Source organism: Marmota monax, unplaced genomic scaffold, assembly GCF_021218885.2.
Source record: "Marmota monax isolate L192 unplaced genomic scaffold, Marmota_monax_Labrador192_F-V1.1 WCK01_AAM20220418_F8-fsc00167, whole genome shotgun sequence".
In the NCBI taxonomy this organism is placed as follows: Eukaryota; Metazoa; Chordata; class Mammalia; order Rodentia; family Sciuridae; genus Marmota; species Marmota monax.
In genome coordinates this window covers 1,606,298-1,621,177 of record NW_026694116.1, presented here as the reverse complement: position 1 = coordinate 1,621,177, position 14,880 = coordinate 1,606,298, and the positions used below count along the sequence as shown (strand labels likewise).

The window sequence follows — 14,880 nt, the reverse complement described above, 5'->3', positions numbered from 1 at the left end:
GGGAGCTCTCCAGACATCTGCCTCACATCAGGGTAATCCCCCTCCTCTCCCTGCAGACGGCTGCACGTTCGAGGACCCTAATCTTTAAAGTGGACAAGAACCATAAACCTCTACCTGGGGAGGATTAGAGCGCTCGGCTGGCGCTTTAGTGGATGGGTTTAAACGTGCAATAAGGGAAGAAAACCTCCAAGACTTAATCCCACGCCTCGTCTGACCCAATTCCCTCTGCGGAGAGCTCCTCCTCGGAGACACTTGAGCTCAGGCAGGAGAGCGGCTGTGGCTGTGCTGCTGCCTCTACAGCCCACCCCTCAGGCGTCAGCTTTGTGCCCCAGCACCCGAGGGCCTGCGCCCTGGCCGTCACACTCCACAGTGCTCTGGTGTGACAGTGGGAGGACGGGTGCTGGCACGAGCCCCCTTCCCTCACCAGAACGCCCCACCCAGGGGTGCAGCCTGGGTGTGAAGGGCCTCAAGTCACACAGCACACCGCTCTGATTCCAACATCTGGGTGGCTCCTGAGGTTCCCCAGAAACACACTCCTACTTTCTGGTCCCTAAAGGAATGTGCAGGTAAGACCACACCCCGGCAGCAGTACTGCACGGTGTCCCTGGGGAGGGCAGCATGGGTGCACTCAGACGGCCTGGTGGTGCCTCGTTCCTGGACATGGTCCTGATAAAGTGGCCTGGCTCCTGCTCCTAGGAACAGCAGACGCTGCTCCCAGCCCTCAGTCTGGCTGCACCAGTAGTGCTCCTGGCCCAGCTCTGGGCCTTCCTGGCCAGAATGCCACCTGGAGGGGGCCGGAGCTGGCCTGCAGGAGTACAGCCACTCCAAGGCCCCTTGGATTCCAGCTGCCCCCAGATGACCATAGCTACAGGGGTGAGACCCTCCTCACTGACAGAACTGCCCAGTCGACCCCAGACCAAGCTGCAGACCCAACACACTTCGAGCAAACAGAGGCAAGGTGTTCCACAGCTCAGCACTAGGCAGGGCCCCAAGTCCAGCCACCACTGGGCTTAGAGCGAGCGTCAGTGGCCTGGAAAGGCAGCTGAGAAGGGCAGCCACCCCACGACTGCACCAGGCTCACGGGGAAGCAAACACAGTGGCCTAGCACAGGGGAGTCCTGCGTCCAGGCGCGTCCCACCAGGGGGGTTCATGGCAGGGTTGAGCTAGCAGTTTGTAACAACTGGACTATCAAACTCAACTTCCTATGGTTTTTGTTTTGTTTTTAGTTGTTGATCGACCTTTATTTTATTTATTTATATGTGGTGCTGCGAATCAAACCCAGGGCCTCACACAAGCCAGGCAAGTGTGCTACTGCTGAGCCCCAGCCCCAGCCCCAGCCCCTTCCTACAGTTTTTAACCTCGAGGCAGGTAGCCTCTGGGATGGCCCCTGGTGCCTGCTGCCTGCAATCAGGGGCCTCACAGAACACTCTCCAGGGAGCAGGTGACCCACCAACTCACTTGCAGTGACCAGAAGATGGTAGAAAAGAAGAAGTATCACCAGAGGCATGCTGCCTCTCCCAGGGCTCCCTCAGAGCCGGAGGCTGTGGTGGGCTGGCCCACGGGGTGGGACAGGAGCAGAGCTTGTAGGCATGGCAAGAGCCCGGGGAGCAGGGCAAGGAGGTGAGGCAGTGAGCGGTCTCTCCCCAGTGGGGCCTCAGAAGCCTCAAGCAGAGGACCCAGGCTAAGCCACACCCAGGTTCCTGACCCCTTGAAACTGAGACGATCAAGGGAGGCTGGTTTAAGTTGCTAAATTTGGGGGCGATTTGTTAGGACCCCCAAATTAATAACTAATATGCCCCTCCAAAAGGTTTTGCTGACCTTCCTGTTTTTTTCTGAGCATATACTGCAGAGAAATCCCTGGCCAGGGGGCTGGGGATGTAGTTCAGTTGGTAAAGTGCTTGCCTCACAAGCACAAGGCCCTGGGTTCAATCCCCAGCACCACCAAAAAACAAGAAAGAAACCTCTGGCCAGCAGGCTCTGCCTCCCGTTTCTTCCCTGCAGGTCTGCAATGCATGGGCTTGTAAGTTCATGGGTGGGTGCTGTCATGTGTGCATTGTGAGAAAATGTCACACCTGCCTCCTCTGTGTGGGCCCTGCGCACCCAGATGATGAGCTACCTCACAGGTAGCTAAACTAACCCTGATGCTTCTGGCTTCCCCAGTGCACAGCACGGTTGATGCATCAGGCCACCAACCAGCCACCACAGCAGCCCAGGGGGTGGTTTACCTGTGCCCACCAGTGCTTCTGGATGGGTAGAAGCCCGCACAGTCAGAGTGTGGAACAGCTTCCAGAGTGAACACGGGTAACCCCTCAACTCTGGGCGGCTTCCTTGACATCCTACCCACTTCACGTGGTTGGTAAGGAAGATTCCAGAAATCTGGGGAAGAAAAATGATGTAAAGAATGGGAGACAATTGTTGCCACAGCTGCTCAAGCCGGTCCACAAGGGCGGCACCAGTCGGCGTCCTCCCTGCAAACGTCTGCGCTGTGGTCTCATTCAGTACTTGAACTTCACACACAATGACCCTGAGGGCCGAATGCCTACCTACTAAAGGGTCTTAAGATATGGGAGGTGGCCTTTTCCTTTTTGTCATAGGACAGAGGGAGCGTCCTCTCCCTTGATAAGTCAGCAGCATCAAACAGAAGACGCCACGTTTCCTCTTCAGTTAGGGTCAGCTGTGACAAAGACGCTGCGAGTAAAACCCACCAACATCTACCAGCAGCCAAAAGGGCAAGGCATATCGCCTTCCAGAGCCAATGGCGGCCTAACGTGCAGCACGGCTCACAGGCAGGCGGCACTGGCTGCGGGGGCGCAGGCCCTGCACTCAGCCAGGGGGCAACCAGAGCTCCCAGTTCCATTCTGGAGGACACTGCTGCACCCAAAGATTGGAGAAGGACAGAGGCAGAAGCACAGCACTCATTCTCGAGCCACGACGGCACGTGGCGGGGGGCCAACACCTGCAGCAGGGGCACACAGCACAAGGCCAGGGCTGGCTGATGTCAGCGAGGTGAGGACAGAGGGGCTGGGTGACTTCCTGCCCTTGAACCTCTGGGGCCAGGAGCCGCTGCTCAGGCTTACAGAGGGAAGGCCGCACCTGCAGGCACCTGGCCTGGAGGCCAGTGGGCTGCCCACTCGCCGATCCCTGGCTGTAGGTATAGAATTTACTGAAGTTAAAACAGACACAAAAGAAAAACAAGCCCTGTGCCACACTGCTGCCATCTCCACAGGAGGTCACAGTGCACTTGTGATGAAGGGTCCTTAAAGTGACAACTTCAGCATGACTTGCCAGCACCACGCAGGAGACATGCAGTTGTCAAGGAAACAGGGCCCTGACACTGTGGACAGCAAGGTCCCAGGGGACTACCCACAGGACGGTGTGGTTCTCCTCCCCTCAGTGGCAGTATCTGGGCCCCAAGCCCTGGGCAGGAAGGAGGAAGTGTGCTGGTGAGCAGGACAACTGCAGCGCCCGGGGTACCCTGAGCCCTGGCAGGGGTCTGGGCTCACCCGCATCTCGTTGTTGACCAGGTCAAGGACGGCACTGTAGGGGATCCTGTCCAGGGGAAGGCTGGCCAGCCATTCCTGAAGCATCTCCAGCAGCTTCCTGACAGGTGGTCGGCCGGGAAACAGCTGAGCAAGAAAGGACCCATAAGGGCCTGTGGGAAGAGTGCTGCCCACCCCCGAGTGCTTCCGGGGCCAGGTCTGGGATGCAGGTGGTGCAGCCTGCAGGACAGGACGGAGCTTGGCCTGACAGTCTGCCCTGCGTAGCTCTCCAGGGAAACGGCTCCATCTATTTGAGGGCTAAACTGGAATGAGGAGTTTGTGAGAAACTAGAGGTCCTGGGCAGAAGGGGCAGGGGTGAGAGTCTGTGGGACAGAGATGTCCCACCAGTTCCCTACCCAGCCTGTCCTATGGACTTCACCCACCTGGCCCCCGTGCTGGCTCACACCAGGTGCCAATTCATGATGACAGACCATGGTGACAGTGTGACTCGTTACCAAATTGTCAAGGGCTTGCTGGCCCTGCTGAAGGTTCCTCTAACTACAGCCTGACCCCACAGGCCCCTTCCTGCTGTGTCTGCCTGACTGCCTTGACAAGGTGTCTGGAAACAATGACCTGTCCCGGTGGGTGACGCTGAGTTGTCACTGGAGCCTAGAGAAGCACTGAGCTAACCTGGTGTTCTGTACTCCTTTGATAAAGAACAATTGTAAACTGTGGCGCCAACCTAGAGGCCCTTCAGTCGATGAACGGATAAGAAACTGAGCTCTATATACACAACGGAATAGGACTCGGCATGAAGAGAGAACAGATCATGGCATCTGGTGGTCAACGGTGGAGGTGGAGAATAGAATGCCAAGCGAGGTAAGGCAAGCCCAAAACACCAAAGGCAGAATGTCCTCTCTGGTAAGGGGGGCTGATCCAGGATGGAGTGCACGTGGGGAGCTCTGGACAAGGAGGGGGCGTGGGGTAGGGAAGATGGTGGAATGAGATGGACATCATCTCCCTAGGTGCACATATGACTGCACACGTGGGGCGACTCTGCATCCTGTACGACCAGAGAAACGAAAAGTTGTGCTCCGTTGGTGTAAGATGAACTGAAATGCCTTCTGCTGTCATGGATAACTGACTAGAATTAAAAATAAAAATAAAAGAACTTGGATGTGGACATTCTCTTAGTATATGTACAAAGTAAGGCTGCCAAAGACTAAAAAACCCAGCTGAATGTCACAGGCAGACCATCAACATCACATTCCAACACAGTGAAAAAATTGTCTATAGATGTTAATCAACTTACCTGAATTGTTTATTTTTTGACATTTAAAAAAAGTTTTAGAAAAATTAAGAATGATTTATTATCTTGACTTCCAAAGGTGTGTAAAGCCAGAAGCACTCCGGCCAGCTGGTACATGGGAGAGGAGGAGCTACAGAGAGGAAGCCCATCCCAGGAGGAGGAAACGCAGAGAAAGCCCTCTGTGGCGGCCACGGGAAGGCACTGATGGACAGGCTGGCCGGGCGCTGCCGTCAAGGACCCACCCCAGCCAGCTTCCTCACCCCTGAATGGCACGGTGGGGTCAGCAGCCATCCAAGCAATTCTCAAGCAGGGAGTGGAGTGCAAGCCTGAACTCCCAGAGATGGGGCCGGCTGAGGCAAAAGATACGTGAAAATAAAAAGGGCTGGGGTTTCCCTCAGTGCTGAAGCACCCTAGGTTCAATCCCAATACCGCAAATGTATCACAGGACTCGTTGTTTTTTTAAAAGACTTTTTCAGTTGTAGATGGACACCATACCTTTATTTTATTTATTTATTTTTATGTGGTGCTGAGGATTGAACCCAGGGCCTCATGCTTACGAGACAAGTGCTCTACCACTGAGTCCCAGCACCAGCCCCAGGACTCATTTTTTTTAAAAAAATATAAGTTGTATTTCCTTCATTTTTCAAAAATCATACTACACATGTAAATGTTGACTATCCCAAGGCTGGAATATAAATTGCTCCTTTGGGGACCTTACTATTGACAGGAAAAGTCCTATCAGATCTGGATCCTAGTCCTGCAGACAGTAATGGGGACACTGGATCTGGACTATACCTGTGACAGCAGCAGGGGCTAGGTGTAGGGGGACAGGCTTGAGGTAAGGATGGCCTCTGAGGTCAGAGAGTACAGGCTGTAAGTCAGGCTCCCAGGGCACTAAGGCCAGGAGAAGGAAGGCTCAGACTGATCCCCAGGGAGGGGAAGGCTGTGGCCCCAGCCGGCCCACACAAGTCTCTCAAAAACCAACAAGCCACTGGCTCCTAACCATAGAGCCAAGTTCTTGGCAGGAGGCTCCCTGAGACACCTCTCATGCGTCCCACACACCAACACAGGAGCACCTGCCTCCTCCACAAGGGCTCGGGATGGAGGGCCATCGGCCCACCTCAGAGGCACTATGGACCAGGGCCACCCGTAGGCCAAGCTCTGAACAGCAGAATGCTGTCCTGCCTCCTCCTTAGAAGCCCCTGAACCCTCAGCAGGATTCCTCAAGGGAGCGGTGTGACCCCAGCTCAGCACCTCTCCCCCAGCCCCCTCCCCCAGCCCCTCTGGAGGCTCCTGTCAGCCTGGGTCTGGCCATGCAGTACGCTCCTGCCTCAGCACCCCCACCCCACCTTGCCACGCAGCCTGGCTCAGCCACCACCCCACACCTGGAGACGAGTCCCCTCCTCTGAACTCCAGACAGTGTGGCCTCCCAGCCCCCTCCCGGGACGGGCCCTGGCAGACTGAACCTGGCCCAGCAGACCCAGCTCCACCAGGCAGGGCTCTCATCTCCCTGGTGACCCCGCAGGGGTTTCAGACCCTGTGTCAGGCAGGGATGGCTCAAGCACGGTACCGAGGCACCTCCCAGAGCCTGGCCTAGGAGCAGACTCCTTGCCCGACCACACAGCCCACCTGCTGCTTCTCCCTCACACCCTCTCCACCTCCTGCTCCAGAGCCCAGGGAGCCCCAGTCTAGTCGGGGCTGAGGGGGCTCCACGGCCCCCGCTGTCCCATCTCCAGGAAGCCAGAGCCCAACCTTTCAGACAGGCTCATACCCCCACTCCCCCCCAAGCCTGGACGGCGTCCCAGGGCCTGCACCGGGCACACGAAGGGCAACTAGGAGCAGAAGGGCAGGCTGGGCGATGGAGAGGAAGGTGGGAGGCAGCCGACCCCAGGCCAACAGACGAGAGCCCTCAGCACCACCTGCTGCAGAGCCTGATGCCCGCACCTTGGAGACGACAGTCACGAAGTCCCTGAGTGTCTTCAGCTGGGCGCCAGCCAGCGACCTGTGGGCAGCCAGCTCTACCCTGAGCAGGTAGTGCAGGCACGACTCCAGGTCCGCCATGTACAGCTTCGCCCTGGAATGGAGCACAGAGTCAGGTCCAGGCGGCCTTCCTCTGCCGTCCCTCCTTTCCTTGACCCCGCCCTGACCCCCGGAGGCTTCCTGTGGGGCCAGCAGTGGGGAGGCATCCAAGTAGCCTTCCCCACGGGCCCACCCATGGCTTTGGCAGGAACACTTGCCTGTCGAACTCTCTCCAAACCACCACCTCTGAATTCTCTGCTTTGTTTGGTTTTTCAGGCAAGAAAAGTGATTTTTTCCTCACATCCGGCAATGACTTCAAATAAGAGGAGAAAAACGACCGGAGAGGCTTTGCGCTGTGAGGAAGGAGAGGGGAGAGGTGAGGACACTGGGCCAGGCGCTGCCTCCCTGGCCTGTCCACCTGGGGTTGAGGGCTGTGCTCTCCGGCCTCCCCTACCCCACTGTCAACTCTGGGCACTCACTGGGGCTGGGGACCAGGAGCAGTGGGCAGAGCCTCAGGGGCCCTCAGGCTGCCCTCCCACCTGAGAGGAGACGAGAGGCGGTGCGCAGACCACCGCCGAGGTGCAGCTGCAGGAGGACGAGGGCTCATCGTGCTCAGTGGGACCTTAAGATGCTCGTAAAGCTGCTTTGAGCATCTGCCAAGATCAGCTTTATCCCGACTCATTTCAGATGCGCCTGGGTCTCACCGACATGCCCACAATCTGCCAACTGGCGGGCATCTGGAGCCAGGCCCAAGGGGCCATCAGCCCCTGAGCTCTGCGGGGCCAGCCACTGCACGGTGTGGCGAGCACACTTCTGGCATATGGTGGAAGCCGCCCGGCACATCCTCCACAGCTCAGGATTCATCAGGGGCAGGCAGAGCGGCTTAGAGTTTCCAAAAGGAAAGCAGGAGCACTATTTGTACAAGTGCCAATGTGATTCTGTGATAAGAGGCTCTACATGTGACATGAAGCCACACAAATATCTGTCCCCAGGACCAGCAGCCGTTGTGGGAACAGGTCTGCCAGGGAGTCTCTGACATGGCTGGGCTTCCCAGGGGCTTGGAGCCCGTCTGGACAAATGGGAAGACTTCCGAGTTCTAAATTTTCTTCTTTGCCTGAGGACAGACATATGCCCAAGGTATACATGGGGCTTCTGGGCAGGGCCCTCCTGCCTGCTGACCTTTGAAGATGTAAGACAAAGCCCATGGGGCAGGGAACGTGGGCTGCCTTCTTCTGTCATGTCCTTGACAATCAGAGGTACTTGGACGTGGTGACCAACCAGAAACTATTGGATAGATGGGGCCATCTCAGCACAGGCTGAGGCACCCCTGGCCCCAGGGGCCTCCAGGCTAGTGGCTGTTGATGGTCCCCAGGGCAGGGGACCCATGCACCACAGGGCGGCCTAGGCTTCCTCCCGCAGCCTCCCGACCCTCTGTCCAGCTGCTGCTTCACTCTGGTAGTTGACTTCACTCAACCCTGTCTCTGGGGTGCAGACACACCGACACTCAGAGCAGGTCCACCAGGGCCTCCGGTGCCTTCCTCGAGGAGATGGAACCCGCAGTCACCCACATGGCTCACTCTGCAGAGGGGGGCACCTGTGCTCACGGCCACAGCCAGACCAGTCTAGAGCCAGGAGCAGTGTAAAAGTGGGGCACAGGGGGGTGGTCAGTGGGCATTTGCTTGGCTTGGGGTTTGCTTAGAAACCCAAGGAAACATCCCAGAGGACGAACCCCCCGGAGTCTAGAGCTGGGTGAGAATAAACCCCGGTAGGCACCGCCAGACCCAGGGCCCTAGGATTTTGCCACCGGCTGTCCCTGTCCTGTGGACCTGCAGGCTCCAGCAAGGTATAAGCTTCCCTGGGTCCCACTGAACACCACAAACACGCCTTACACCAACAGCACTTACACGTTAACTAATCCACGAGACCCATTTGGGTAGATCAAGTAACAGGAAGGGACGGAGGAAATGCCAAGGGTCTCCAGGAAGGCCGTGTCCCCATCCAGGGCTCTGCTCACCACGACGTTTTCATACGGAATCAAGTCTAAGATCACCTGTGTGACGACAAGACCACACCTGTCACAGAGGACAGCAGTTTTCTCAGAAAAGCTCCCAAAGCGTAGACCAACCACCACAAGTGACCCTTGACCCAAGAGCAGAGGCCCTGCTGGAGTGCCACCCACCTGCACCATGCAATGGGCACACAGCTAGGCAGATGTGACAGGCAGCTGTCACCAGTCACCACAGCACCAGAGCATCATCTGGGGCACATCTGCACTCATCCCCCCAGGAGCAAGGACACATTTACACCTCGATTGCCATCACATCTTAAGCAAGTCAATGGGACAATGCCCACGGGCAGTCTACAATCCCGTTTTGCAACTATCCAGAAGAATCAAAGATGACATTCACTGCTAAACTTCTACTTTACCCTTTGGAACCAGTGTGTCTTCCACAAAGTGCAAGTTAATTGAGTGGGTGCCTCATGTCCCCACTCCTATCTGGGCAATAGGGCCCTCAGGAACAACACTCCCTCCAGCCCAGCCACAGGCCTGCAGGTTCTGGACCACCCTTCCATGAACAACCTGTGTGGGTCCAGCTCCGCCCGCAACAGCAGGTCTTGGTGGGAGAGAGACCATGGCCACAGAAGTGGCACCTCGGAGTCCAGAAAACCCCTGCACAGGCACACAGAGCCTGCTGTACTCCTCTTAGATGTCGACAAAACCGGCCTCTTCCTGGGAGGAGTGGGGGCCATATGAGAGCCGAGGGTGCCCTAAGTGCCCTGCACCGTCTGCAGCCTCACTCGGGGAACTGCAGTCACCCGTCTGCCTGTGCTGTGGGCACCCCTCCCTGGTGGGCAGAGCCCGCTGAGCCTGAAGATGATAAGTTGGGAACAGTGTGCCACACAGATACTCTTTCTGTGTGTGTGAGTCGGATGGCGTGAGGCACTGCCTGAGAGCGTGGCGAGCAAGGAGGCCCTGGGAACCGGCAGAGGAGCCAAGCGGAACACGGCTCTGGCAGTTCCTCATCCCCACCACGAGCCCTGCCAACTATGGAGAAGGCGGCAGGATACCACCAGCCAACTTGGAGGGAGGGCTGGTCAAGCACCAGGAGGGCACCCAGGTACCACAGACGGTGGCAACACCTCTCTCTGCAGCCTCCCTGCCCCTGCATCTCAGAGGGCCCAACAGGGGCAAAACTGGTTCCTATGCCTCCTAGAGCTACCCAGATGACCGCTGGAGTCACCTGCCAAGTGCAGGAAGGAGGAGCCCGGTATCAGTGCTGAGCACCACAGTAGCCAGGATCCCCTCTCATCTCCAAGGGACCCTCAGCCTAGTCGTGTTGGTTTTAGGAACATTTGGCCAAAGTGAAGACTTGGGAACCAAACAAGTGACATTTGAGTATGACAAGATTTCCTGAGAAAAACACGGTTTTAAGAATCCTGGATGTGGGCTGGGGATACAGCTCAGTTGGTAGAGTGCTTGCCTAGCATGCACAAGACCCTGGGTTCAATCCCCAGCACCACAAAAAAAAAAAAAAAAAAAAAGAATCCTGGATGTGGCAAAAATGTAGGGAGTTCAGAACTCCTCAAAGAAGACATTGGCTGATGCAGAAGAGAGAAGGGCCTCAAGGAGGAGGCACCAGACGCCCCTCTGGGCAACCCTCCATTCCAGCATTCTTCTCGACAGACTGGTCACTCAGCTGAAGTCCAACCAGGACTCCACAACTGTGAGCACTTGAACCATGACCCATGAACCCAACCAGGGCCCACACAGAGCAGGCCTGCAGCACCCACAGGCACGGTACCTCTCGTCCAACGTAGGAGCCACTGCTCTCAAACACCACAGCTACGTAATGGCCACCACGGCTGTCGAAAAGGGAGAGGACGTCACTGGGCCTTTCAGGGAGAAAAACAACACAGGTTTTTAGCACTCCTAGCCGCAGGAAGCTGCCAGCACGTGTTGCTTCCACACAGTGACATGCACATGACCGTGACTGACTCACTGTGCAAACGTTGGGGATCCAGCACAGGGCCTTCCACTTGCTAAGCACGTGCCCTGCCACTAGTGACACCCCAAGCCCCATGTGCCCGCTTTTAATAGAGCTACTCACTGAAGAGGGTCCAGAGGTGGACAGGCTGGAGGCCAGGTGCCTTCTGTGTGGTTCTGCAGAAAGTCGATCATCGTCTGTCTGACTGTCCGCAGCTCTCTGTCGGGTCCTGCCAGAAGCACACCTTGATCACGGCCACATCTGTGCAAATCTGCCCCACCAAGCGCTGGCCCCATACCAGGTAACCCTGGTGGGCGCACTGATGCACACTGCCAGGTGTGGTTTAGGCAGAGGTGGATTCATACACAGGTGACCATGGGGCCTGTGAGTGAGTGTGAACAGCTTCATGGACATGTGACAACAGATGAATCTCACAACAGGTACTGAGAGGAAGGCAGGCCCCTGGATCCCACCCACAGTGGACATGGCAAGGCCGCCTCTGCACCCATTGAGTGCCGGTGTCGCCAGGTTCCCACAAGGGTGACTGGACCACCCCCCCTGGCCAGGCTCCCCTGGGAACCCAGTAGCCACACACATGTCCACTGTGCATTTCTCCAAACCCTCTCAATGAAAAATGGACTTGAAAAAACTTTTCCAAGAAAGACAAAGCCGAAATTAAATTCTCTCACTGCAATAACTAAAGTCCGACCCCTCAGTGGAAGGACAAGCAGTGCTGGTGCAAACCCACCGTGGGCATATACCCCTGAGACCGACAGGCCTGGACATCGGGCTGAGATAAGAATACAGTGCTGTGTCCTTACCTTTAAAATTTTCTCCAGTTGTAAACGCCTTTGTGAATGCTTTAAAATACTAGAGGAAAAACACACAACAAATAAGAAACAGCCTCATGGGGGTCCATACTCATGTTAACACACAACAAAGTGACCAGTGCCCTCAGAGGTCCCGGCCAAGTCCTCTGGGAAGTCGAGCTGCCTGAGGACACGTGTCCACCTGGCCCTGCAGGTGCTAGCGCTCCCTGCCACGTTTGTGAGCAGGCTACAGTAAGGACCATCAGAATTCCATCATTCACGTTCTGCCCCAGAGGTGTGGAAGCAAGTCAAAGCCACAGGGCAGAGTCATAAAGGGCAGCGCCCCCAACTCCTGGCACCTAAGATGTCTGACTGGGGCTGTGTCCACAGAGGACGTAGAGGGAGAGTGGCAGTCAGGGTCTGAGTAGAGGAAAAGGACTCTGCATCAGGAACTGTCTTCATCAAAGACACAGTAAGCAGTAACTAGACGAGGTCCATTCTAGGTTCAGATACCCCGGTGTTACGACGGGAAGGTCAGCGTAGAGAACGTGAAAGGGTCTCTGTCTGTAACCACCAGGGAAGGGACAATGCAATGGCACAAGCAGCCTCCTCACAGACAGAGACATGCAGGGGCCCCAGGGAAGAGAGACCAACCAGTGGTTTCCCTGTGCGCCGTTTGTGGGTGAGCGTGAAGGTGTGAGGGAAGGGCTGGCTCTGTGGGGTCTGCTGTGCACACCCCCGATCCCCCCGCCCTGCGATGCCCCCCAGGCCCACCCTGGGACCTCGTCACAGCAGTGCTGCTTGAAGCAGCAAAGCCTGCAGATCCAGCCACAAGGGCCAGCGTCACACAGTCACAGGTGATCAGGTCCAGCAAACCTCAGCGACACCCAGCACCTCGGGCCAGCCCGGGCTGCTCAGCAAGGCCTGCCTCAGATAAAGAGGGCTGGGTGGGCTCAGTGGCAGAGCTCCAGGTTCAACCCTGTCCTCAGATGGGCGGGCAGGCAGACGTCCACAGGCAACACATCACCTGTGTATGAGGTTACGAGAAAAAACCAAGTGGAATAGATCTTGATGCCATCAAACTGGGACAACAAAGCAGCAGGACAAGCAGCACAGGACACAGTGGTCCCTGGGCCTGGAAACCAAGCAGGATATACAGCACAACGCTGGCCAATAATAGAGTGGCCAGAGCCAGGAAGCAAGCAGGCAGGTGAGGGCACTCAGACAGCACCCCACACAGAGCAGCCAGGATTTCTGGGCTCCAGGGACTGGCACCAGGGGCTCCCAGAAACCATCCCCACAGACGCCACATCTTTTAGGGATGTTCATGTGATTGTGCCGCATGGCATTTGTGTGCGCGCACATGGCCACACACCCATGCACTCATGGACACTGCCTGGGCTTTCAATAAGCCGCAGTGACCTCTGTCTGCCCCCTGGTGGAAAACACGGGACAAACATCCTTCAAGGGCTGACTACAGCAGGGGGCAAGGTGCCAGTGTCCCTGTGGATGCTGCCATACCCTGAGGAGGAGACACGAGGACCACAGTACATACACACACAGGTGGGCAGCACTGGCCGTGCAGCCTGCAGAGGGCCTCTATGTGTGTGGGCAGGGGCATCCCAGCCCAGCAGCAGGCCTCTGAGACCCCACTGCCGAGTCTCGGGAAGCAAGCCAGATCGCTGCAGATCAGAAGTGAGAAGCAGCGCATTTCCCTGAAGAGAAGCCCGCGAACAGGGCAGGCCGGACGCAGCCTGCAGGCACCCTGGGCTTACCCGGAAAGTGGGGTAGAAGTGGACGTCGTAGGTGCGGCACACCTCCTGGTTCTTCTCTTCCGCGCAGTCCAGCGCAGCCACTCGGATGGCAGCAGCCCAATCTGAAAAGCAGGAGTGTGACCCTCAGCAGGGCAGGTGCCCTGTGCTCACTACCCCCTGCAGCCCCAGCGTCCCCACCCCAGAGGGCATGACAGCTGGGAGTCAGCTGCCATGACAAACCAGTCCAAAGCCTGCCTCCACGTCACCAAGGCAGCCCCTCTTGCATCCACCTGGGGAGGAGGCGCTTCCTCCCCGACGACGGAGGGAGAAGACATTCTTGCCAAACTGGCAAGTCACTCCGTGGCTTCCCACGTGGAGGTGTCCTAGTTCAGTGGTACCCTGACGCGGATGTGCAGGGAACAGAGGGACAGGTAAGCGCTGCATGTGAAGGGGGGTGGGGCTGGCCAAGGCACATGCACAGAGCAGGCACTGTGCTAAGGGAAGCACCGAGCCACTACAGAGGCTTCCCGCAACCCTGCGTGCCTCTGCTGTCCTGGGCAGGGAAATGGAGCTGCTCCAAATACCTTTCTCTATCTTTAAAGTTTTATTAATTATGGAAAATTTCCAACACAAAAATAATAAGATAAAAATATAACAAACTCCCACATGTCCCTCATCTCAGTATCAACAATCACCAGCTCATGCAACTCTGGCTTCACCGGATCCCCACCCACTTTTAGAACCACCCAGAGCGTGAGGTTTCCGCATCACACCTCCCCACGTGCATCTCTGAAGTGGAGGCTCTTTCTCCACAGGGCACGCTGCCCACACCCTGGCACCTGCCGCACAGCACGCACTCCTTACACCATCCCAGGCCCAGCCAGGATGAGCATTTCCCTGTTGCCTCCTCTGTGCCCAAAGTCGGCTTGATGGGGATGTAAAGGAGGCTGCCTCCAGTCCTGGCAGGCCACGTGTACATCACACCCACTGGCGGAAGACCCCCACCTCTGCCCTGTGCCTTCCCACTCTCTGATTTTGCTGACTGTGCCCCTGACCCTGTCACCTGGCATGGGGACAAGTGATCCTGGCCTTCTCCATGACCAAAGTACACCGATTCATTAGGGCCACAGCCACAAAGGGAGGCCTCCTGTCCCACTCCTCTCACTTGGGGGTGGGGATGGGTGCCAGGACACATCTATAGAGAAAGCTGCCTGTGGTGACCCAGGGAAGTGCCCGGCCCCCCTGCCAACACCAGCATCAGGATGAGGGCTCCCGGCACTCTCTGATGGGGGCCTTTTTGATAGACTGGTGCCTTTTCTCTGGGTGGATGGACTCACACACATTTCATGGTGCCTGGCCCTGTGGGGCTCCTGTCCAGACCTGGGATGTGGTACTGGTGCTCAGCGAGTAGCCTCTGCAGGAAAACCCAGGGCTCTGCAGGTGGACAAGTCTAAGGAGCCTCGTGCCACCTGCTGCTGGAAGCCACATGATTTCTGGATGGAGGCTCACTGCCTGTTCTGGCCA

At 57.0% G+C, this 14,880-nt stretch overlaps 1 protein-coding gene and 1 non-coding gene across 2 annotated transcripts in view; one reads left to right on the top strand and one right to left on the bottom strand.

The window, feature by feature from the left end:
• Qsox2 (quiescin sulfhydryl oxidase 2) overlaps window positions 1-14,880 on the bottom strand; it is a 28,066-nt gene that overhangs the window by 5,038 nt on the left and 8,148 nt on the right. Inside the window, exons 2-10 of the mRNA XM_046465646.2 lie at window positions 13,378-13,478; window positions 11,615-11,663; window positions 10,917-11,022; window positions 10,611-10,701; window positions 8,712-8,857; window positions 7,026-7,160; window positions 6,733-6,862; window positions 3,504-3,626; window positions 2,226-2,376 (exon numbers count right to left, since the gene is read on the bottom strand). Of these exons, the coding sequence (XP_046321602.1) occupies window positions 2,226-2,376; window positions 3,504-3,626; window positions 6,733-6,862; window positions 7,026-7,160; window positions 8,712-8,857; window positions 10,611-10,701; window positions 10,917-11,022; window positions 11,615-11,663; window positions 13,378-13,478 (1,032 nt within the window). The remainder of the gene's footprint in view (window positions 1-2,225; window positions 2,377-3,503; window positions 3,627-6,732; window positions 6,863-7,025; window positions 7,161-8,711; window positions 8,858-10,610; window positions 10,702-10,916; window positions 11,023-11,614; window positions 11,664-13,377; window positions 13,479-14,880) is intronic.
• Window positions 1,872-1,944, top strand: Trnav-cac (transfer RNA valine (anticodon CAC)). Its single transcript has one exon. It is a non-coding gene; the product is annotated as a tRNA-Val (tRNA).